Source organism: Phoenix dactylifera, chromosome 18 (genome assembly GCF_051530095.1).
Source record: "Phoenix dactylifera cultivar Ajwa chromosome 18, Ajwa_hap1_PhDact_Kaust_v1.1, whole genome shotgun sequence".
Taxonomy (NCBI): Eukaryota; Viridiplantae; Streptophyta; class Magnoliopsida; order Arecales; family Arecaceae; genus Phoenix; species Phoenix dactylifera.
Window position 1 is genome coordinate 15,474,098 of NC_143207.1, and position 26,512 is coordinate 15,500,609.

The 26,512-nt window shown below is 37.7% G+C and overlaps 1 protein-coding gene across 3 annotated transcripts; it reads right to left on the reverse strand.

Annotated features, from left to right (window-relative positions):
- Positions 1-1,102: 1,102 nt before the first annotated feature.
- On the reverse strand, positions 1,103-26,274 carry CYP59 (cyclophilin 59). Of its 3 annotated transcripts, XM_008790976.6 has the most exons (14): positions 25,809-26,274; positions 25,402-25,506; positions 24,236-24,353; positions 21,237-21,287; positions 21,054-21,151; positions 16,379-16,478; positions 12,261-12,380; positions 12,088-12,165; positions 11,815-11,861; positions 11,673-11,728; positions 8,094-8,134; positions 5,879-5,987; positions 1,939-2,071; positions 1,103-1,780 (listed from the first exon to the last, which is right to left on the reverse strand). In XM_008790976.6, the coding sequence occupies exons 1-14, from the start codon at positions 25,904-25,906 to the stop codon at positions 1,300-1,302; spliced, it is 1,635 nt and encodes a 544-aa protein (XP_008789198.3). In that variant the 5' UTR covers positions 25,907-26,274; the 3' UTR covers positions 1,103-1,299. The 3 variants fall into 3 exon arrangements, with proteins under 3 accessions (XP_008789198.3, XP_026660329.3, XP_088570621.2); XM_026804528.4 differs by lacking the exon at positions 21,237-21,287 and having other exon boundaries at positions 25,809-26,198; XM_088714495.2 differs by lacking the exons at positions 25,402-25,506; positions 25,809-26,274 and having other exon boundaries at positions 21,237-21,327.
- Between the last annotated feature and the right edge of the window lie 238 nt (positions 26,275-26,512).

Genomic DNA, 26,512 nt, shown 5'->3' on the forward strand with positions numbered 1-26,512 from the left:
AGAAATAATGTGGTCCTTTTGTAATGAAAGTCTACATCATTAATCATGATGTAGTACGGTCCTTTTTTTCTTTTTGAAAAAGATTTACCATATTAAAATTATATAAATCAAAAATGAAGTATTATTAAGATCTAGTACCTTTGTATCTATGTGCAAAACGAATATTAACAATATTATTGGCAAGTTAAAAAAATTTCCTATTTCTTAGAACCAAAATGAGAGGAGGGGCCAAGATCAAGGTAAGGACAAGATGAAATCTAGGTCATTTACCTCCAACATTCATTAACTTTACCTAATCAAAGTTGGCCCCTGCCATCAGCCACTGTAGGCAGCATAACTTGAGAAATTGAACTACTAACCTTGACATATCTCTAATCAAATATGCATAACATTGTTAAAATTGTAAACTAAAAAACGTATTACATCGTATGATTAGTTAACAAGTTGGTACATGTAACAAACGTCTCCAAGAAATGTGACCGGGCATTTAGAGAAATGGATATGTATGGAAAAGGTTATCGTTAATTTTAGCATACACACTACCAACAGTATGAAGTGAAGGGAACACATACCACCATCAGTACGAAGAGAATTGGTTGATTTCTATGGATAAAAATTGAAAAAAGAAATGTAGGGTAAAATGCAATTATCATAAGAAGTGATTAAATGGTCGAGAGAACAAGCATGCATTTCTTTAAATATGCATAGCATTCTGATCCGTGGTAGAATAATATATTTTTCTAATTTTAACCCTGTGCATCAAAGTTCAAACAAGCCAATCTAAAGAGAGAACAAATTAACAGCAGGAATAGCAACAAATCTCACTCATCAACAGAGGCTGTTTTCTAAATAAGTTGCAAGTATTTCATGGAAAAGTTCTGAACATCAAATAACAGAAGAAATTTGTTCATCATTTGATAGTTGAGCCAGCAATTTATTGATTGGAATGTTATTTAGAGATTCCTTCAGCAGCTAAGTATAAGTAGAGCATTTCAGTTATGAGGGGTCTCAATTGTGTTCCCAAATTCTGGTTGATGGGAAAGGAAAGCAATGAGGTTTTTTACTTTCTGTTTTTTAAGATTTAGCTATGCAGTACCAAAAATAAAGAAAAAGATCAAGCTACTTAAACTTGCAAATATTAGGTCTTGTAGTATTCACATATGTTTTCTATCATAGAACACTAGCAAAAATTTTTTGCTTCAGGTCCTAACTTCACACAGCATTACACCATATTGCTGAAAAGATGACAGAAGACTAATCCAAATTTAAAACAAGAGCAGATAAAATGAGCCTTTTCCCTCATTTTCTTCTTTCATCTCTCTGTCTTCTTTCCTTGTACGACTCATAGTCCTGGTCCCTACTTTTCCTATCATGGTATCTGTCATCTTTCCTATGTTTGTCACTGTCTTTGCTTCTCTTCTGATGCTCTCTCTCATCCTTCCTTTGCCAATCACCATCTGATCTATCATGTTCACGCCGTCCACTGCCAGAACTTCTGTTATCTCCATCATCACAATGCCTACTACTATCGTGCCGCCTACGATGCTCTTTATCTTCGTATCTTAGATGCTCATAATGCCTCTTACTTCCTTGATTCCTCTCATATTCTCTAATACGTCTACTTCCATTCTCATCATGCCTCTGTCTCTCTGAGCCTTTATTATCATAACCTCTTCCTGTAGAATGCTCATAATTATGATGGTCTGGCTTTCGTTTCTTCGTTCGTTCTTGCCCTCTGTGTTCGCTATCCATATTATCTTCATCAAACAACATGTCATACCTGGCCAAAGATTTTTCAGCATGAGGATTTGGTTCCCACGCACAACAGAGAAAAAAACACACATACGCATGCACCCCCTCCCCCCCCCCCCCCCCCCCCCACCAACACACACACACACACACACACACACACAGAGAGAGAGAGAGAGAGAGAGAGACCTTTGATGATTATCTCCACCACGCTGCATGTTATCATCTTTCAGCACATACTTTGTACCTCTTTGTCTATCATCAGCTTCTTGATCACAATCCTGGGCAAAGTGATCAGGAGCACCACATTTGAAGCAGCCATCTGCACAATTATTTTCAGAAAGTCATACTAGACTGCAGCATTGTAGTTAGATGAGAGGTCAATTCAATCTTATGGGATGGTGGAACTCGCTTCTAATAGAAAGAAATATATAAGGTGAGGCAAGAGCTCATATATATTCAAAAACTAGAACAGGCACTCAATATGCTAGAATCTCCTGTCAATGACAAAAGAAACAACAGCTAAAATTACTGATGTGAGAATCAAACATGTATAATTGCTAAATCTAAGCGGGAAAAAACTTGTTCCCACTTGTGATTGTTATGGCTGAAAATGAGTAGAATGAGCTAAGATTTCAATTGCTGAGACTCAGACTGCTATATAAGAGGTCAGGTGTTCAAGATTGGCCCAAGCTCGATCCAAGCTCAGCTACAAGTGTTTTAAGAGTCTGGCTCATTTGCCCATTTGAACCAGTCTGCTCTTAACCCAAGTTCAAGATTATACTGCTATCATGCTTGCTGCCTATTCAGACCTGGCTCATCTATAGGCTGAGGCTTAATATGTGACTTGACCTCTGTGCCTCTGTTGACTTCTAATCAGACAAACTTGAGAGCCCATTATGGGCCAAGCTTAAGCTGTCCATGAACAGCACACTTCATTTGCAGCATCAGCAATTGTGATTTTTCAAAACTTTTGTCTCGCTAATTGGATCTATAGATACCCATTTCTGACTGGTGGTGAAGTAGTGAAGTCCCCTTCCAAGACAGACAACATATACACGTAAGGGGCAGGAAGATGCATCTCTTCAAAGTGGAGGATCAAGGGGCACCTGATCTAGATGATCCCAGCAGTTTCTGGTTTGCCTCAAGCAGTTTGTAGCTTACTAAGAAAAACAAGATTTACTGAGAGGCATATCAAACATAAAAAATTTACATTTGTTCAAGCAACTCACTGTTTATTGATTAATAATACTACATATGGCATTGCTTACGTGGAGAAGAAAATAGATGTCAAATTATTAAAGATAATTATTTGAGATATATTAGAATGCCTGACATAAACAGTCATGGTCAGTTTAGTTTTTAAAAGATTTTTTTCCTTACTATTTAGAGTCCAGTTTTTCGAAAAAGATAGATAAGAATTAGTTGTGAATCGAATTTTTCTTTCCAGATTTGTAAGGAGGAGTCCAGTTCAAAATCTTTTATTTTTTTCCTCCATAATGTCTTATTTTCTTTCTCCCAAGATCACACGTTTTGGTCCTATTAAAACCCATATTAAAGATAAATTTATTTTCCTTCTAATAGGTGAACATGGATGGTCATGTTTTCTTCACCACTTTTCAAAAGTTTGTTTTTTTAGCATGGAATAACAGAGTGAGTGAGAGAGAGAGAGAGTTTACATTTATAGAGTTTGATAAGTGACATACATGCAGAAAAAGCCACTTATGAGAAGTTACTTCAGGAGAAAACTACCATCAAAAGTTAAATATGAGACAACTACCAAAGAGTATGCATAGGACTCCTGATTAGAGAGTAGTTGTTGCTAAAAATAACTATCTAAAAGTATTTTTTTGCCGGACTTCATGGAAGAGACCACCAAGGAGGTTCTTTATGTTGGGAAAAAAAAAATTGTTGTCCCAACCAAGATGGGTTTGGTACCAACCAAACCAGCCTTGATACTGGATCATACCAATCAAGACAGCTGCTTGTCTGTTTCCTGTGTTTTCTTTCAAAAAAAGAATATGTCATCCCCATCAGTGCGGGCTTCATATCAGCTGTACTAGACTTGGTATCAGTTGATACTGATCAGGACAGCTGGTATGTCCCAATCCTGTGCTGTTCTCATGTCCCGACACTGGTACCAATACCGGTTTTGCTTTGGTGTAATACTATAACGATTGCATCATCTCATTCTACTGGTTTTTGAATCCACACTACTAAAGGCATGTTAGATGCATGTATAAGTTGCCAGTTGCACAATGAGCATGGGCCATGCAGATAGAAGAGAAGTCCTGCAACCAGGGAGCTTTTATCTCGCAATCCAAAAAAAATAGAGATAATAGATCCCTTTTGAAAGATCATTTGTAGCATTTCAAACTTTTAATAATTGTATAGACACTGCTCCCCAATCAAAAAAGTCCTACTAACACCCCACTCCTCACTGGTAGCCCATGTTGGGTTTGTCCAAGGATTAAGCCATAAAAGCAGCCAAATAGGGTCTAAATGATATGCTTTTCCTAATAGTGTAGTTAAAAGATTGAAAGCGAGATTGGTTGCTAATGAACTTGCTTAATATCACAGTAACAATATCTCTTGCTACAAATCAACATTGACCTTAAACAAATTGAATGCCTAAATGTCATTCTCCAAGAAAATTTAGAAGATGAAATGTATACGGAATAATTACCAAAATATTTGCTTGGCGGGAATCAAATATTGTCTATAAGTTGAAGCTTATCTATGGATAGATTAGTATATAAAAGCCTCATGTTAGAAGTTTGAAGAAGCTCCAATACTATAGAAGGTAGGAGCATAAAAGAAGCAGGCTGTTAAGGTTTTTTGCTGTATTTTGTTGATGATATATGTGACAGGAAGAGGGCAGGCTTTGATGCAGTAGTAAGGTTGTCAATTGTGACCTAGATATCACGGTTCGAAACATGGAAATAACTTCTTTGCACACTGGTAAGGCTACGTACACCAGACCTCCCCGGACCTTGTAATGGTGGAAGCTACCAAAATTTTATGCGTAGCAATAATATATTCCTTTTCTAGATAATCACTAATAGCTATACTTACCAATATATAAAATGATTTGGGTTTTAATGTATTGAAATTGCATGGAATTTTTGATCTCCTTTTACTTGTAATGTTAATCCATAAATATAAACCCTTCCTATTCCCATAATTCATATATTTATTTGATAAAAAATCATAACTGTAATGTTTTTTAAAAAAAAATGGCTCGTCAATGAATCCATTGCCGCTCCAAAATCATACTGTAATTTTGTTTCATGTAATGAATTAATTGGGTTTTTTTCTTTTAAAGTTTTTTATCATTCTGGTGTCCAGTTATTTTTTACAAGACCTCCCGTATAGTATCATCACCACAGTATAGTTTAACCACTAAGTTCGGGTTGGATTAGTGTGGTTCCTCTACACTTCGAACACCAAATAATGAACTTTAGCAAAAAAAACACCAAAATAATGAACCATAAATGAAGAAAAGCATGAGAGAAAAACATAGAGACCAGTAATTATCTAGCCCCAATTCTTGATTAGAAGGGACGCCAAAGGCCTCTACCCTTCCACCCCTTGGATCGATAGAGGGGGAGGGCAGAGCTTTTGGTTTTCTCATATTGTCAAATAGTTGAACAATGAAAATAGATGACAAGTGCCAGATTGAATTGATCAGGTCATGTAGGAACACAGTTCAAATCTTTCGATCTATTAGGATGCCTTGGTTGCATACATCACTACACTTTCACTTGACATTTATTGTAATGATAAATGGCCCGTCTCGTCGTGACCTTATCTTGGATTCTCAACATTTCTATCCTTCATCTCTTTGGTCGTAGAAAACCCGTCATTGTCTCGGCTGTGTAGTGTACTAGGACACGCTTTTATATATGTGATAGGTTTGATATGCAGATTTATTTGTCATTAGCAAACAATATCTCATGAAAGAAATATGCTTTTGAGATAGTCTTATAACTAATAGAAGGAAGAGAAAATCCATATATGAGTACTTCTAGTTTTTATAGTGGAAGAGCTTGTGCACATAATCCTAGACAATGGACAATGTTTAAATAACAATATCAAATCAAAATGACAGAAAGACCTTAAAGCTTACCTTTATTTGTATGACTCCTTTTACTATGCCTATATTGGCTCCATAATTTAGAAACACTTTGACTGAAATCCACATGTATCCTTCGATCATCAATTAAAGTATTGTCCATCTGTCATTATCACTCAATTGCGTCATGGAGGAGTCAGAAAAAAATCATGGTATACGATATATTATAAAAAAACTTGCAAGAACACACTAAATTGTGCACTGAAGTTATTTTTAACTTAAACTAAGAACTTGACATTCACAATGCTGGTTGATAGGAAAAAGGGTGGTAGTTCAATGCCAACTTTACGGCAGGATATATGGATTACAAGAAAGCAAACTGTGAAATGGACCCTGATAGGATTGTTTTGTCATGGTTATTTAAAATATAAAATTTATGCTTCTAGATATAATACATAATCTTCGATAAAGCTCTGGAGATCCTTCAACTAAGTTTTTGATACTTAAACAAAAAAGTTTAGCAATTAAAAACAATCTAATCTTATAAAACAAAACTTAGGATGTGTTACGGAATCTCATAAATAATTTTGCTATTGGAATATAATGTATTCAAAGTTACGTATTATCACAAATAGAAAATTGCACAAACTAAGTAAAAATTTCACACTTATCTTTGGTTTGCTTATCCTTCATACAATGGTACTTGATTTTTGCACAAAGTTTCTTTTACAACATGTAGTATTTCCTTGGGCTAGGCTCTAAAACATCAGTACGCCTGGAAACTCATAAAGCAAGTATCAACATATGGTTGTCGGAACCCAGAACCATCATTTGCAAGAATACAAATGTAAACAAGCAATTAAAACTTTTCTTCCAAAGGTTGTACCAAAAATGGAGGCTACTTGCCTAGTTTGAACATAGAACAAAAAGGTGCCATTTTAGATACAACGGATGTTCCTTTTAAAATATTTTCCATAATTTATGTATAAATTGTTTGCTCAATCCATAAATGCTATTCCTAGTTGTCTATGGTAATTTTATCGTGAAAAATTGCTCAAAATGTGAACTAAGGTAAGAAACCATCCACATATGATTTCATGTTTTGTTCCTCTTTTCCAACATTTGTAAACTTAAACAAGACCCCTCTTTGTCAAGATCCTCCAACAAGGTTCGCAACATCAGACCAAAACCTATACTGATACCATGCTGGTACAATATTAGTACATCCGATACGGTGGTCAGTTCGGCCCTATACTGAGTCTTGGTTTAGTACCAGTACAGTATAATGCCTGGTAGGTGGCTGTACGCACCGATAAGTCGCGCCTACTCTCCATAGCTTATGTTGTATATAACCAAACCATCTTAACTAGTTCTCACTCACTTCATCTCTATCATTGCTGCTATTCACTAACTTAGTTTACCCTAGTTTTGAGATAGATCCACCTTAGTTCTAAAAGAGATCCACCCCTTAACTCACTTCATCTCATTTTGTTCATTGCTGAACTCTTTGACTCGCACTATCAATCTGCTCATATAACAGTAACATTAATTTTTTTTAAAGTTCTACTAGCGTCCAGCAATCACATAATATTTTCAACTTCTCCATATAATTTCCCAAGGATAAGACCAAAGCAAAGCAAACAATGCATTTAGGACATGTCTCTTCTCTTGATTCTCACTATGATTCGCCGTACCGGCCTGAACCAAGCGGTACGGGGCGTACTATATCGTATATGTTCAGTACTGATACCTACCCGATATGGGAGACGTACTAACACTTGATATGCCGAAAAGGCTCCAAACCGTACCACCAATATAGTGCTAGTGTAACACCGGTACGAGGTCCAGTACTGAGACGGCAAACTTTGATTCTAACTATAACTTAGGTATTAATATGGATTGTGTCAAGGAACAGGCATGCTACACATTTTGTGCAATGTCTTATTACTCCATATTAACACATAATTTGATATAGGAGATAAATGTTTGTCATGGATGATACAGTTAACCCAATTATGTATTAAAATCACCAAATGTCTGGAGATTCGTCTTGAGTTATATTCACTAAAGTCACCCCCTTTTGACTCAAGGAGAATACACTGATTGTTCATTTTGTATTTACAATTTCAGCTTGACTTCTAAACTCGACCAATTTTGCCAAAATTACTGTAGCAAGCCTCACATAAGATAACTAATAGTAACATTGGCAAATTTTGTTTTTTCTCCAATACTTAATTAAAGGCAACAACTTATAAGTGCTAAAACTCACCTTGAAATAGGCTCGCTCACATGCCTCTTTTGCCTCAAATTCTGAAAAAGGAAACAATATAGCATGTGGTTAAAATGAGATATTAACATTCAGAAGACAGGAATATATGAAAAAGAAATATCAATACACTATATCAAAGAGTAAGCCAATATTCAGCCAGTAATCACATACATGCACACATAAATCACCAAATAAAAAGTAATGTTTAATCTAATTAATTAAACTTATACCATCCAAGGTTAGCAATTTCGGCATCGAACCTCGCACCGATACCATGCTCATACAATGTCAATACGCCTAGTATGTATCGGTTTAGCATACTGAGACTCGGTACAGGCTCGCATCGGTACCATGCTCATACAATGTCAATACGTCCAGTATGTGGATCTGTTTAGTGTACCAAGACTCAGTACACCCTCTATACCGTATCATGGTTCGGTACTGGTATAGTATAGTATGCCTGGTATGGGGCAGTATGCATTGGAACGGCGAACCTTAATCCTATCCTTTCAGGTGAGCTATATGGGTCCTTTTGCAGTCTGGTTCTAATTCTAGAAACATCCTCCTTCAGGACAAGCTGTTTCAAATTCCTAGAAACCTTCTACTTTACAGTGGTCGCACTATTGATGATAATGACAAGATGTAGATGATAAAAGCCTTACATCTAGCACTCCATAGAGACAGAGAGATAGACAGACAAAAAAAATAAACATACACATACACAGAGTGAGAGAGAGACTAACATCAAACTTCATTAAAAACCAAAAGAACCCCTATAAGCACAGGCTAGACTCTCCTTAATCTTCAAGATAAATCCTCCTAAGAAATTTCTTGTTTACAGGACCTGAATCATCCTTCATTTGACATCACTTTATCTTCAGAGATTGTTTAGTTCATTTAATTTCAGACAGCAACTAATACTATGCACAGAGATACAACCCATGTTTGCTTACAAGCTCTCCTGGATTTTTGCTATGAATTTTTCCAAATAAAAGCAGGTTGTGACTACTCCCAAAAACGATGGAAAAGAAATTCTAGAAGACTTTCGGAGAAGCAAATACTGGTAATTATGCTTTTGTCTTAAATCAGATAAAAGGCCACAATTACTATCAACATTCACCTCTCAAAGATGGAAGACCCACATGGAGTGCCCATGCATGAGGGAAAAACAAATTCTGTTATATGCTTGGATCTATGGTGAAACAACTACATAGGGAGCAAATACAAAGGTGGCAGCCATGGGTGACAAATTATCATGATTCACAGTAATAGCTTAACTTATATGTAAGTGGCTTTACAAGCCATGACATAGTTGGTTCAGCAAAGAAGAATGAATTACTCCTTCAGTTAGGGAATCTCAAAATACTAGCAATACTCGAAGTGTACTTCTAATTTGCACACTCCTTGTGATATTTTATGTACCCTGAAGAAGGTGAAGGCCTTTATAGTACGCAATACCACTAAGTCAAACAAGGATGCAGAACCCTTTTTCTTTGGGTAATTATGCAGGAAACTATTACTTGGGTAGCAAGTAACATCTAGAAGGCTCATGCTTTTACTGTTTTTCTAAGGTCTGAAGCAAACTCTTTCCAAAAGATCAAAAAATGCTGTGTCAAGCTAAGGAATAGGATCTTAATGTAGAATTTAGCTTAAAAGCTACATTATGTCCTTTTTCAAAAAAGGAGAAAAAACTGAAACCAAATATATTTTTTTGAAGGAATAACTAGCATTGGTTTTAGAAATCAGAACTGGTTTTTCAAAAGACAGTATATTATCAAAGTTGATATAAACATTATCCATCCTCTTTATTGTCAATTAGCACCATATGTCTCTTTAGTTGCCCTTCATTTGTTTGAAACCAGAGATTTTTCTCTTCAATCATCCTACATAATGCGCCCCAGATAATTTTTAGTTAAACATGTCAGATTTCATATAAATGATAAACAAATGAAAGAGAAGCCAGAGACAATAACCTTTGTTTTAAAAAATCACGATTCTAGCATATAGACAAAAACCATGGACTCCATCTTTGATGGAATAAGCTCAAAGTGGCAGAGATACAAGCTCATAACAAAGCATAGATATGAAAACTCAGGCTAGACAGAGCCCTTGTGGCTGAACTCTGGTGATTTTGGAGGCTTCCAGCATTATTCACATCCAGCCAGAAATATCTTATCAGATTACATTTATATTTGCAGCGGTTTTAATTAAAATTGCATGCCATAAACAAATGCCCAAGGTTTGGATGGAATTCAATTACTGAAAGGGCCTTCTGGATTTTCTTTTTGGTGGCTAAGAAAGCCAGAGCATGCACAACTATGTTAATATGGTGTTCAAAAAGAACAACATCATAATCAACCTAAGAAGCAAGGATGGTTCAAAACACAACCTGTGGCTGTATCCAATACATATTGAATGCGGATACAGCCCAGATACCTGTCGGATAACATAAGCATCCTGAATTTTTTTATAATTAAAATATAACTCGAATACTCCTGGAATACGTTTGCATACTTCCAAGATATTCTTGGGATACATTTGGATACTTCCTAGATAATCCTGGGATACATCAAAATACTTCCTAGATACTCCCGGGATACATCTGGATACTTCCAAAATACTCTCGGGACACTTCTAAGGCATTTATTGATATATTGTGGATTACTATGCTTGAGTCAAGTGGGTCTTGAGCTTGGATTTGTATCCACACCCAATAACTTACAATAAGTTATTGACCACCCTCTTTCTCACCCATCCCTTGTTTTATTTTCTTACACATGTTTACTGGTTTTGTTTTTATTATGTTAATTATTTATTGAATTTTCATTTTGTGAACTATCTCGGTATTATGATCTTGAATTTTTGTTACATGGTACTTTGTAAGAAAGCAATCATGCTTTTTGGATTTTTCATCCTATTTGTTAAAAAAACATTTATTTATTGTCATATTGTATATGTATCAATATATCCCGTTTTTCCAAGATTCATCATGTCAACATATCTGTATCATGTTGTATCGATATCCTATAACCCACATCGGTATCCATGCTTCTAGTGATCAACCTCAGCCAGGTTGAAGAAAAATCAGCAGTAGTAGGCCTTCTGGAAATTGAACCAGTGTTCGTTAACTAAGTCATGCATCCAAATTTATCAATAAGACAATAATGGATCCAAGGAAAGAGGGACAGCTGGACTCCAGTTGACAACTAATCAAATGTCAGCCATCAGCAAATGACTGATGGATCACATAGACCAAGCTTAGAGGTTGACTAAGCATGATAGATAATTCTATCATTCTCTATTACAACGACCTTGAGAAACAAGTGATGAGTGCAATGAATATAGCGACCGCTTAGAGTAAAAGTACTACCTGCAATAGAACCATGCTAATTCATCGTATGTAAAAGTAATTCAGATTTTATAAAATCAGCACCAATAAAGCACTTTTTTTGCAAACGAGTCAGATTGTATTCCTTCACAATCTAGAGGGTTACTTCATTACAATACCACAAAATCTTTTGTTGTAGCACCTAACAACTACAAGTTACAAAAATTACTAAAGGGAGGGAAAAAACTTACCAATGAAAGCATAGCATAAGCTATCTCCTGTCTTATAATCACGAATTATCTCAGCTCTGCAAGCAGAAATACATGAATTTTACAGAAAAGAACCAAAAATGAGTTGCAGCTAAGGATTTGAATATCCAAAAAGTACACTTACGATGTAACATTTCCAAAACGTGAAAAGATCGTGTACAAATCTTCATCCTGCATTAGATTAAAGCATAATTAGACATCATTTAGAAGTAACAACTTGACAATAGAAATGGAAGAAAAAGTTCAGAAATATTTCAATATATCGAGTCAGACTGAGAGGACTGATGGATTTGGTAATTTTTCACGTAGGATTGCCCTATATAACACAACACAGAGTAATGCCTATCCTCAGGAAATATTTCTGAAGAAGAAGAAGAAGAAGAAGAAGATCACTAACTTGTGTAACTGGGTTAAGTTTACAAACAAATAGCACATTATCTGGTGGCCTTATATCAGCATCTGGAATGTCTCCTATCTGCAAGCACAAAATGTAACGTAATTAAGGCAACAATTAACATTAGCTGCATCTATTTAAACATGAAATTGTGGAACCTGGGTAGCAGTTCTTACACTTTCAAGAATAGCTGCATTTGTATGTGACTCTTTAGAACGAATCGCCTCCTCGAGCTCTTCAGGGGCTAATGTATCATCCAAGGGAACCCAGTTATCCTCCAACCGCTCCTCAGCTCTCTAAGTGTTTCCAATGCAAAAGAGGTTTATTTGATGGGTATGTTCATCAATGATTTCATAAAAATTATGCATCACTCCAAATGCACAAAAAAATATCCAAGTGACATGATACTAGGCATGTGGTTTATGCAACATAACAGTATTATCAGAACCAGAAGAAACTTGCTTCATAAGTATCAACACGCATGAGGAAGAAAACAAAAATCAGGGAATTCTTGCAAGCACCGGTCCCATAGTGCACGTATTTATTTCATGATTTTTTATTGTTGCATACTTTTTATTCCAGCCTCCATGGGACACAAATTATGTCCAAATAGACCCAAATAAATGATCATTATAGCATAATTTACAGTACCCCAAGGAAGGAGTTCAGAATTCTTGCAATGACGATATTGGAGAGCACTCCCTCTTTAGGCTTTGCAAAAACACTTACCATCGAAATCCTATAAACTATGAGGCCTGAGCAGATAAAAGAAAATTTAGCATTATCTCTTGACACCAAGAAAACAAGATCTAACGAGTACTGGGAGCTGAGAATGAAATGTTGACAGAAGGTTTGTTCAGTGAAGAACAAACTTTTCTTCTTGATCCTAGAAGGCTACAGCATATATCAAAAAGAAACCATAGAAAAATTTTAAATATCTTCCTCACATATCTGTTGGCTCTTATTGATGCAGCCTGGAGATACTTGACCCTATGGTTGGGCGATCCTAGCCTAATTATGCCAAGTCCTATGATTAAAAGCCTCCTAGGACCAACGTGAAGGACTTGGAAGCACCAAAGGAGCCACACGAGCCAAACCCTGATCTAAACGCAAGACTCTTGGTATCCGACGACAAAGTTTGTATCGATAGAAACCAACCAATGGCACGGGACTTACCATCAAAAGAAGACCAGCCCTAGTCGGAGTCAAGTTGATCCGATGGCATATCACTGTCAGCAAGAATCTGATAGCAAACAGGCCATTGTCCGATTCAATTTGATGGCAGGAGGCCTTCTATGAAGCCCCTTGGAGTCATCCAGTTAGAGTCCAACTCTACCACATCCGACAATGTATACTAATGGCACCAAGTCACGGTCCAAAATCAAAGTGTTCGAGTCCCATCTAGACAAGGAACCCCAGAACAAGATGGCCGCCATATTACCATCAGAATCAATCTGATTATAGCCTAACTGTCACTCGATCCATTCAATCGATGCTCTCCTCACCGTCGGAAGGATTTTGCTTCTAGACTTACCCTTAAGGCGAGGTTACTTGTTTTAGTTGCTTTAGAACTCCATTGTTTCAAGTTTTAGTTGAACTTTGAAAGACATACTCGTCCCTTTCAATGTATCAGACCCCAAAGTAACGTCCGCAATCTCAGGACCAGGTACCATATCGGTACAATGTCGGTTTGGTACGGTACGGTACACCCTTGTATCAAAAATAACTCTCTGACCATATTTCTCAATTTTTATCTTAGTACGCCTCAGTATGGGACTTGTACCGACTTGAAATTAAGTTTCATACAGATTGGAAACTCATACGGTATAGTACACCCCGTACCGAGCGGTATGGTACACCCCGTATTGGGAGGTATGGCAGGCCATGCCCCAAAGCCCATAAATACGCCCATGTACCCTTGTGTTTTACAAATCAATGAAGCTAGTTTTCTCTGAAGTACATCCTTAACTCATGACCGCTTCAAAATCCTTTTTGCATGGTGGATTCAGTGCAAGATCTGATGGATTCCGAAGCAAAGCTTGGTAGATTCTAGGGATAGCAACATGGTCATTGGAGGAGTCCTTGGTCATGGTGTGCTTTAAAGGAGCTTGGCAGATTCCAACAATGATGAGGCCTTATTAATAGGAAGTAAAGAGCTGCTACTTATCCTTAGCCTTTTGGTACATGGTTATCTTTCTACCTTTACTTACCAAAGTTAATTGCTTTCTTCTAGACTTAGTTTAATTTCTTGCTTAGATAGTTTGATATTCTGCTATGTCACTCTGATGCTCATGCTAGGCCCCCCAGCTTGCATCACATATGCATGATTTACTTGGTTTTGTACATGATTTCTCTCTTTCTATACTCCAACAAAACAGTTAAAAGACCAACTTAACAAGGCACTATCTCCTCCTGAGAAAACAAAGAGAAATTCAACTAGTGCTATGTCAAAATTACGCTTGGTCATGCTTGCCATAGGTATGTTTTAAATAATTTCACATGACACTAAAGTTGCACAAGCAAGTAGAAAAGCAACTCGCACTAATGATTTTATGCTGTAAAGCCACAAGGACAGAAAAGCTTGTGCTCATGTTTAAACAAGTGCATAGAAGTTTCCAAAATTGCAATTTATAAATTCAGAGATTCAAATATGAACCTTATTATGTCGAATATTAACGTTTTAGGCATTCTATGAGACTATGACATATTTTGTACTATATGTTACAGCCTGACCAAAAAGCTTAAGCTAGTAGGTGGATGACTCAAGAGCATATGACACTACTTAGTCCCCAACCTATCTGATTTGAACTATTTCTTAACACCCCTTCTCATGTGTAGATCCCGAAGAGGAAGGAAAACATGAGAGGGGTGACATGCAGATTAATGAGTGTGGAGGCATCAGCAGGCAAAGGATAGGTGGCTCTGATATCATGTTAAAATCAGGCCCAAAAGCTTAATCTGATAGGTGGATGGGCACATGAGTATATGAGACCAATTAGAGTCCCTTACCTATCTAATATGGGACTATTCCCTAATGCTATACATTCTAAGCAGGTAAGTCAACTAGAGTCCCTAACCTATTCCATGTGGGACTATTCCTCAACACTATACATTCTAAGCAGTTAGGTCTATTCATTGCTTACATTTTCTGATAAGCGGTGCCCAAAACATAAACCTGGACTTATTTTCAAAAGTACAGAGTTCAACCCAAGATCTCAAGGTTAGAAGCTTATTATCATAATAGCAAAAAAGTTTGACCAACCTTGCCTTTATAAAACTTAGACCATTCCCTTTCAGACAAAACTTTGACCTTTTCAGATGTTCACCGATATAATCAATGAAAAAAACACCAATCAACCCCTTCCCTAGACAGCACAGGACTAGCCCACACACACACAGACACACCCAAAAAAAAAACCCCAATCTTGGAGTTTTGATGCAGCCTTATGCGACAACAGGGCTGTGTTGAAGACTTTATTGCACTGAACTAAACTTTAAGTTTCACATTAACAGATTTCAGCTGTAGGTTACAGCAATATACCGCCAAAAAGAGCAAAACATTCTGTTAGAAAGGGGGATGAGCAAGAAGATGGAGAGACTTAGAGATTTATGGATGAAAAGGAGAAGAGAGCGGCAACAGCCCATAGAAAGAAGAACACCTAAATCATTTAAAAGAATCATAAAAACATAAAAATTCAGGCCACTATTTGTATATACCAATCCTTCAGAAATCTTAAAAAGGACTCCAAACTTACCCATAAACACTTATCATGGTCCCTAGGACTATATAAAACATTTGACTCATAATATGACTCTTAATTCCACTCAATCAAAAAATTCTCAATTTCCTAAGCATGATCACTTTTAGATTCCAAATTCTGACTAAAATCAAGCAATTATAAGCCTACTAGGACTATCTAAATGTCATTACATATCCAATAAATCAATCAAAATTCTTTTTTTTCCTCAGAATCAAGTTACAGTATATCTTTTATTTTTCTTTACCTAATCCTTACACATATTCTTATATTAGATTATTTTTAACAATAGTGCTTAAATCTAAGCTTTATAGAGATCTGAAAGTAATGAACTCCGCAGTATCTGAATGAAGTAATGAACATTTACATTATCAATTGAAAAACAGTATGCAAAAGAAAAATGTAATCGAATGAAATGTGATTGTTAACAAAGAACTAGGACCTAACAAATGAACTAGCATTCTTAGAGACAAGATAATGTCAAGATCTTATAGGCCCCAGGCTATTAATCAAACTGGTAGTAATATTCAAGTTACCTCATCATGTGGTTTTCCCTCCGGAGATTTCTCAGGAATAAATTCTGCCAGCTGACGTGGATCATCAAAAGGATCATCCAAAATATATGTATGTTTGATTCTGTTGATGGAGAACGAAGCAGGCAATGTCAATAAAAGAAGGGGGGAGAGAGATGCAAGGTTACCACATAAGCGCTCATTCAGTGAATTGTTTCAAAGCAGTACATAAAAATAAATAAAAAAACATTACCCATTTATGTTCCTGGCAATTTGGAGTCCCGTTTCAAAGCAGTACGTATTACTTAAAAAACTACAAAATAATTGCTTCTTGTTTTATGAAAAAACCCTTCAGATATGGTTTCTAAGATCTTTCTAGAAAGTAGCAAGACAGATTTTATCAACATGAAATAGCGACCTACAGGGAATCACAAAAGATGATCGAGATCAAGCTTCAGCAAACCAGATGGTACATTTCAGCTAGATGTTGCCAAGACGGATCACAACTAGCATGGTATTTATATACAAATTAGAACTGGCCCATCATGGAAAGGCCAGCCAGCTCAGGCTGCTTTAGGCTATTGAAAATTATGGCGTGTATAACTGGTGTATGCTTCTTTCTGTTCAAGAACAAAATGTTATTCTCCTATGTGCCAAAAATTAAATGATAATGATAAGCATAGTGCTGTATGTTGACAGTTTTCTCATATGTTATACCAACAGCAGGTCCCTAACATTTTCCAGTGGCATACCATAAAGATTTTCAGCTATATTGTCATTTTCACATTGACATTACCAAGGAAACTGATGGTAATATCCTTATGCTTATAATAATTTCTTGTTCATATCCTCAGGACCTTCAGATGTCCTTACCAATTAGTATGTTTGCAAGAAAATGTTCCAGTGATCCTTTTTCAAAAAATTTCTTGCTCGGGATCGATGTAAGGCATTGGAGAAAACCTGTTTCCAGCAAAATCAAGAGTCTAGACCTTCAGTTTCTTTCAGAAAATTAAGCATGCCAGAAACTATTGGTCTCACATCCATGCATGAACACATTCTTAATAGTAAATTTCCAAAGGTTTTCCTTTTTAAAAATTAAAATTTTATGTTAAGTGGGACTCAATATAAAGTTAAATCAAGAATTGAAAGGAGAGTTTTAAAATGAATTTGCACCAACCGATGTTTAGTCTATGCATCCTTTCATATATAGATTTTGGGATAATGAAGGTATTAAAGAGAAGTTGGTTAGTTATGAATTTTATGTATGTGTGTGTCTATATATACATTACAGACATTTATGCATACATATATATAAGAGCCTACATACACAGATATTTGTGTCTGTATCACTTCCCCTTGGCAAGTTACAATTGGAGGCCTCCTTGGTATAAGCAACTTGATTCACCTTCCAAAATTACATTAATGAAGACCCCAGTCATCATCCTCAAGGTCTAAACAAGAACTATAGCCCAAACTTCTTGCATAACTCATGTAGGTAGGCCCAGATGCCAGTAGATTGAGCAATTATAATACTCTCCAATGGTGTTACTGGAAGGACTAAGATCTGCCAAAGACATACCAAAATTGATCGTGCAACTCAAAATCAAATGTATCTAATCTCAGTTCAGGAGCCCATTTTTTGCATTTTACAAATAATTTTTCACTCACAGTCCCAAGCAAGATTCAGAACAACAGTAACAAACCACAAAATTGTATTTGTTATAATTGTCTTAGTGTAAAGGTCAATTGATTCGATCTTTCATCAGAAAAAAACATTTTCCTTCCAAGTGACACAATTTAACTGTTCGTAAGATCAAATTCCATAAAACTTTTTCAAAGTCTAACAAAATGCACCCCGTACCGTCAATTAAAGACATCATAGATATATGAGGAACTCCAAGGTAGATCAAGCGGCCAAAGAAGTGAGACTAGATAATTGATCAATCATTCCTCCTCCTCCCGCATAGACTGTTATGTACCAGTCTTAGAATACAAGATGCTGCCAACCAACAAAGACTTCCACTCTAGGTGGAGTCCACCCACTCCAAATGAAAAGTTATACGATTTGGCATCAGAATCATGATGCAACAAACCAAAAGGATTCAAAGCCTATATCCCCCACGACAAAGATTTTTTCGACCCTCATGAAGAATAGATAGGGCTGTTAACGAGCCGAGCCGAGCCCGAGCCACCGCAGGCTCGGCTCGGCTCGTTTCACCAACTTCCCGGCTCGGGCTCGGGCTCGGTACCGAGCCCAGGATTGGGATCGGGCTCGGGCTCGGGCTCGGGCGGCATAGCTCTAGCTCGGGCTCAGGCTCGTGAAGCTCGTTTGCCCGAGCCCGAGCCCGAGCGGCGAGCCCGAGCCCGAGCGGCGAGCCCGAGCCCGCCCCATCCCCAGCCCCATCCGGCCATCCCCGTCCCTGTCTCCGTCGACCGTCGGAGAGAAGAACGAGCAGCCGCCAGCCGAGCTCAGTTCCGGCGGTTCGTCGGAGAAGAATGAAGGAAGGAAAGAGAAGAAGAAGAGAAGAAGGATAGAAAGAAATTAAAAAAAAGGAGAAGAATGACTCACCTTCTTCTTCTGAGACGAACGAAGGGCGGCGGAGGGAGCTCGGATCTGGAGAGCTCGCGGTCGTTAACAGCCCTAACGACCGGTGCCTTCTTCTGAGACGAACGAAGGGCGGCGGAGGGAGCTCGGATCTGGAGAGAGGGAGAGGGAGAGACGAACGAAGGCGACTCAGAAGAAAGAAATAAAAAAAGAGAAGACTCACCTCGTCGGCCGGTGCCTTCTTCTGAGACGAACGAAGGGCGGCGGAGGGAGCTCGGATCTGGAGAGCTCGCGGTCGTTAACAGCCCTAACGACCGATGCCTTCTTCTTCTGAGACGAACGAAGGGCGGCGGAGGGAGCTCGGATCTGGAGAGCTCGCGAAAGCGACGATCGCCGGTGGAGGAGTCGGCAAAGAGGGGAAAAGAGAGAGGGGAGAAACGGAACCGAGCTCGGCATCGGCGGCGGAGGGAGGCAGCGAGTCATCGGCGGCGGAGGAGAAAGGCGAGAGGGGAGGGGAGGGACACCCGGAGGGGAGGAGGGGAGGGACACCCGGAAGAGGGGAGGGGAGGGCACCGGAAGCTTCTGGAGAAACCCAGAAGAAAGGAGAAGAAAAAAAGAAAAAAAAGAGAGGAGGTGGTCAGCCAGTCAGGTGGGAGGGAAGGATTAACGGATTGGGTTTGGATTAACGGGCTAAGTCCCAACCCAAACCAATCCAATTCGATTTTGGAGCTCTCTTTTGGGCTCGTTTGGGCTCGCGAGCTGCTCGGGCTCGAGCTCGGGCTCGGGCTCAGATTTAAACGGGCCTCATTTTGGGCTCGGGCTCGGGCTCGTTTGACTAACGAGCCGAGCTCGAGCCGGGCTTTTACCGAGCCGGGCCCGAGCCGAGCCCGAGCAGCTCGGCCCGTTTGACAGCCCTAAGAATAGAACAGATTAAGATGCCCATTTCTTCATTCCCTTATAATAATCTTTCTAAACTTGTTATATAATAACATGACTCTTACTCACAGCATTCCCAAACAAAAGATTACTTAAAAATCTTTCTATTACCACCTCCACAAACAATAAAATCTTTTAACTGAACATGTATATTGCTTATTAGCAGAAGAAGCATTGTCTTTTCCCTTGTAATGATTTCCACCCAAAAGGACAGCATAATTCTATTTTTTCCTCTCTTTTTTTTCCTTTTTTGCTTGAAACAAAGATGGGGCATCCTACTGCCTTTTCATTAAGTGCATAAAAAAGGAGTACAGATTGCTAGAAGGGCAGCAAGAAAAATTACAACCTGGCTCAGAGGACAGGTGAGAGAGAGAAACACGCACAGAGAAGCCAGATTAGGATTGGGGGGGGAAAGAGCCAACATCCTAGGGGCAAGAGAGGTGTGACAGTAACAACCCATCCAGAAAGACCAGTTCTAGTTTCTGCTTGTCCTCATGCTAGCTCATCATTCACTCAGGGTTAGAGTTGGCATACCACTACATGTCATGAAGCCTTCATAACATCATGCCTTTCCCCAGAGAATAAATTGACATCCCTCCACTTTATACTCAACTGCAGATGGCATAAGATCCATTTTCAATCATGTCTAACATTTCCACAGGAATTAAGAAGTTGCAGAAGTTAGGTATACTTACTTTTTCTGGTTTATTAGCAATACTTATTGTATGTGACATCTAAACTCATTTAATTTAAAACACATCAACACATATTTCCAGTCTTGCTAAAGCTAGGAAGATCAAACTAAAATACGAATAAGCCTATGATTCGAATTCTAGACCTGAATAAATTTACAAGCATACTTAGAAACCTCCCATGATGAGATTCTGTCAGTTTAAAATTCAGATCTGATCTTAAATTCTGTTACCTTCCAAATGTGGTGTCCTCTAAAAACATATCAGTCTTCAAAATAGGACTCATGTAAAATATGAATTCAGGTCTCTCCATCAATACTTCTTGTAACCTTTCTAAGGCATCAAAGTAGTAAGGAGTCAAAGACCTTGCCACAGTACCTACTTAATTAAGATAAATCAGTCATTATTACTCCTAATAATCCACATAAATTTAAAAGACTGGAGATTCAATTGGTGCTGTAATTTCATAAATAGGCAAAAAAAAAAATCCAACAGTACAATCAAAATAAATAAGATGATAACAAACCTAATGTCTTTAAATGGTCTGCCTTGATCATCAACATATGCTTCATTTATCTTTGCCAATGTGTCCAAGCCTTCTTTTTCTTCAACAATACCAAATACCTGCATCAATGAAGTAAATATGTTTCGCTCAAGATCACTGTTTGGCCTATGAAATCACAAGAAAATTGATCATAAGAAGACTCACTGTGTGTTTTTCATCAAGATAGTCAAGGTCATCACGTAGTGTGAAGTAAAACTGCAGAGAGAGAGAGCAGATGACTATTTTCATACAACATCTGAAAATGTTACTAGTAAAGGAAAAATCAAAACTCTGATCTCAGCTCTGTAAAAAATAATCAATATTCACATGTTTATAATAACATTCCTGGAATGAAAACCAGCACCAGCTTTATATAAAGCACTCTCATCTTGTTTGGCCTAATATACATTGTTGACCCATTTCCTAACAACTTAAGCTTTTGGAGTTAATAGGCTAGTTAACATGGTAGAAGAGCTCAGGTTTAATGGAGGAAATGAATTCGAATCCCTCTAACTTAAGCATGTAACTATAAGATTGCTTCATTGTGATATTGAGGTCATAGGTTTGAAATACGGAAACAGCCTCTCCACATGCGGGGTAGGGCAATGTACATCTAACCCCCTCGCCCCCCCCCCCCCCCCCCCTCCTCTTCAAGATCCTGCAACAGCGGAAGCCTCATGCACTGGGTCGCCCTTCTTATATATTTTTTACAGTTGTACCCCAGCATTGTTACCTAGATGCAGGACACAGTGTCAAGTGTCTTTAAGAATCCGACACGACAATCATTAAAAATCTGGACATGATGATACAGCAACATGCATGCTGCATGCATGTATGCATATATAATACAATATAAGAATATATATTATTTGAATAATGTTGTATTGAAACAGGCTAAACACCAAATTTACATAGCAACATTAATGCAGCTGTAATTTCTTCTCAAAAAGCTGTGCTGCTACTGCTACAATGACAGCTAACAGGCAAGCATTAAAAGCTGCTACAAAAAGAGAAAGGTGGAAGGAAGATTGGACAGCTCAGGCTTTGACTACTAACTAGTGAGAGATGTAAAATAAAAAAGAAAAAACAATAGAAAAAACAATCTTCAACGAGAATTCTCTTTTAAAAATTTATATAGATATATGTAACTCTTCTATCTCACTGACTGCCAGTACATGACACTATGCATGCTGCCAGTGTACAGAGGAATTTGGATGTTGCACATCGTCTGTGTAACTTTGTGTGAAGTTTCTATGTTACTAAAGCATTTCTGCAAAAGGAAGATTAGTAGCATTGTTTTTTTTGGGGGGGGGGGGGGGGGGGGGGGGGGGGGTGCTGGGGGCGCAAGAGGATAAGATATTGATGTTCCCTGAAGAAAAAGAAAAAGAACAAAGAAGAGTAAGAGATGAAGGAGACAGGAGAGGAAAAAAAAATTGAAAACGCTGACGACAAAGTCAGGGAGCAAAGAGAAGTTACTTACATGCCCTATATCTCCTTCTGTTCTTCCTTTCTGCTTTCCATTTTTTATTTTAGATGATAGAGATGTAGAAGAGAGGAGAGAAAAAAAAATTCTCGAAGAAGCTGATGATAAATGCATGAAGCAAAGAGAAGTAAATTAGATGCCCTAATTCTTCTTCTACTCTTCCTTTAAAGTTTCCTTTTCTTTCTTTTTCTTTTTGTTTTTCTATTTTCCCTTTTTCATGGACTTGTTGGACTATTAGGAGGTGGCAATCGGACTCTATAAGAATCCAGGTGAACAAGGACTCTCAAAAGAGGCGTGTCCCATGCATATCATGCCATGTCACAAGTGTTGTATCAAATCCCCACAGTGAAAAACTCAAAAATCATTGTGTCTAGGTAACAATGCACCATAGCCATATCATATCCTACTTTTTCAAGATTTAATGTATCAGCATATCCGTATCATGTCGTATATATATATATCCCTCATTATTATGCTCCATAGCTCTCACTAGACCTCATACACACCTGAAATCTTTCCACTATTTACTCCAGCAAGGTCCTATCATGGAATCCAAATATTCCGGTACATAAATCTGTTGCAAGCTACTTGACCTTGAATGCATCTCAGCCAAGCATGTTCACTCCAACAATCTTAAAGGAAAATTTGATATGGTGAAAGCCCAGATACACGCCTTCATATTGATCAAATCACCAAAAGAAAGTAAGCCTTAAACAGATAACTGGCAAACTCTCTCCCTCCCCCTCTCTCTCTCTCTCTATATATATATAATCAAGAGAGAACCAAACCTACAAATTAGATCCAAGCTCACCTTCACCAATTTACTCTTTACAATGAGATAAGAAGACGTAATACCCAGGTGATTGTTTGGAGGAAAGAAAGAAAATCCAATAAGATGTTATTTCTATCATGGTACTATTGTACTGTTGTATTTAATTTTATATGAATCATTTTAAGGTAGCTCATTAAGTCACACCAGGCTTGTCTTCCCCAGATGTAGTTTGCTAGTTAAGTTAGCTGAATTTTTTTTGTTTAACATACAATGGGCCTCTTAAATCTTCTCTTTCATTTCATGCAATGTAGATCATCATGATTCCACAAAAATATTTATTTCTACTTGCCTCACTAGAAGGTACTAAGGACATATTACTAGACCTCAATTATGAGGTGCACATGCTATAAAAACTTTAATGGTCTGCCATTAGATGATATACACTCTTCCTAAAAAAACAACAATTACATGATGCAAATTAATATGCCGTATCATCAAATAGCCAACCATTAATCAGATGATACAATTCTATTGCTTTTTCCTTACTTAGATTTTACACTGATATGCTTTTATCTTCTATAATAACTACTTTGCTTGATCAGGTGAATGTTTGATCCAACTTAATCAACCATGCCCCTATGAAATTGGAGGAAAGATTTTGCTAAGGTACCTTCACAACTTCCAGATATTTCACTTTACTGAACTTATACCAGGTAAGTTGCAAGCATATTTCCTACTAGTTAAATGGGGGTTCAGATAGGTTTAAAATGTCAGCACAACAAAAGAAAAATTTTACAGAATAGATCCCTCCCAAAACAAGAAATTATATCTTAAAAATTTTAAGCAGTTTCTATAGAAACACAAATTTAAAAAACAAAAAAAATGGTGTGCAGAAAGATAATAGCATACCTGGGAAGCATTAAGATTCTCTCCAGCACTAGCCATAGCTACAGTTCCAGTTTTAGAATGTTTCAGATCTGGATGGATTTCATCCTCAAAAAAGCGTGCCTGCTCACCATACAGAAATCTAAAAGTACAACACCAATGGTAAGACAAATATCCAATCACAAAAATTCTCATAAAGTTCTGACAGAGAGATAACATAGGTATACAAGTATCTAGGCAGATAAAATACATAGCTTAGGTGGATACATAGCTAGATAGGTAAAGACCTCTACACTGACTCAAACAGAAGAAACTACAACTGATATGATTTATTGCTACTAGTAGAACAAGTAAGTGTGAATGTGGTTGAATATTATCATATCTAGAACTATTTCCGCAAATAATGACAGACAGCAATCTGCAAAAGTTGCTGTTGAAATTAAAGGATCATTATGTGTAACAGAAAATAAGATGAAATGAACAATATGAGATCTAGAAGGGGCTCCAACTAGGGAAACATGCAAACAAAGGAATCAAACATTCGGTTCATTCTGGCCTGACCATGAATTGTCCCAAAACAAAACATAACGGATGGTAAATAAAGAAAATCAAATCCAGAATCTGATGGACAACTAAGATGAGATGAACACTTGGACATAGAAAGACCAGCTTAACACATGGGATAAAAGCAATAAAAACATAAAGGTGGCAGCTGATGATGGATCCAAGGATGCATTGCAAGCCAAGCAATGTCATGTCCTAGCAAAATTTCCAGCTTGCTGCTTGCACAAAATTTTGATGACACATGTGGACAGAATAGTTATTTCTTGGAGAAGTTAACAGTTTGTTTTGTTGATGCATATTAGTTATTTCTTCTAAGATGCAGCTGTAATGCATATTAGTAGATGCAGTAACTGGACTTCCAGAAGAACTATTATACATCGCACACCCTTGATATTAGTATATGACTATACGCAGATCCCCAGCACCCCTGGGCAATCTCAGCAACAGTCTAATTGTAGCCCTTTAATGACAAATCTGAAAGCAAATTTTATAACAAAACTAGGAGAATATAAATTCATCACATAATCGCAGCAATTCCCCAGCAAAAAGCATGTATACCAATACTAATTTAGTGATAATTTACAGTCTAGCAACACTAATGCAAAAGTGAGGAGAAAAATACTAACTTGTACACTGAATCACCTCCGGTCCCAGTCCCCGTGCGGTCTCCAGTCTGTGCCAAGAAGTCCTTCTCCACCTTGTGAAACAGGCATCCATTGTAATACTTCATCCTGCACGCACCCACCCAACAACAACAAGACCCCAAAATAAACAAAAATAAAAATAAAAAAAATAGACTCATCAACCAAATTACAAAAAGGGTGCCAAACATATCAAAAGCTTAAAGATGGAAGCACAAAGAATGTAAAAACTGGATGACTACATGGTCGAAGAAAAACAGTGCTTTTCTTCGTGTGATTGGAGATGGTTTCCTTCGGATTTGGAAGAATCCATGATGAGAATTTGATGTGCGAGATCAAGAATGAGATCAAAGATCTAAGAACTGAAAGAGAGAAAGGGAGACGAGGAGTACTTGCAGAGCTTGAGGAAGTTCTTAGTGGTGAGGGGGCAGCGATCGGTGTGGAGATCCACCACGATGTCTCCCAGGCTTGTCACGACGAGGACCGACATCTCTTCGATTTCTTCGACTTCTTCTTACTCGCGTCGTATCACCTCCCTCCTTTCGGTAGAGGCTTCGAAGCCCAAGAGCACTTCCCTATCCCCGACCGTGCCCTAATTCTATTTCCCCCGCTTCGCTCGCGCGCCCTCTCTCGAAGATCACCGGACAGAAGAGAAAAAAAAAATAAAAAAAGAAAAGCTCGGGACCCGCAGGATCGAATTGTTTTGGCCCCAAAACGTTTTGCTTTCGTATCTATAAAGAGAAACAAATGGCTGAATCTCTAACCCTAGCTCTGACGCATCTCCCGAACCAAATTTATAATTAAGTTTTTAATTTCTCACCATTAATTATTTTAGTGTCTTTTCATTGTTTTTATGGAAAAACAGACAGATCCTTCTCATGTCTCCTTTCCTATAGGATTCTGTTTTAGAACAGGTGGATTAATGGAGAGATCTGCTTCAAAGTTCGCACCTTGATACATGGTCTTTTTTTTTCTTTTCTTTTCCCTTTTTTTTTTTACCAACTTCTCACTACATGTGGCCGTGAGTATGCTCGGAATAGTCTTTAGTTACAAAGTGTTATGAAAAGAAGAAAAAATTTATCGGTTAAGATATGAT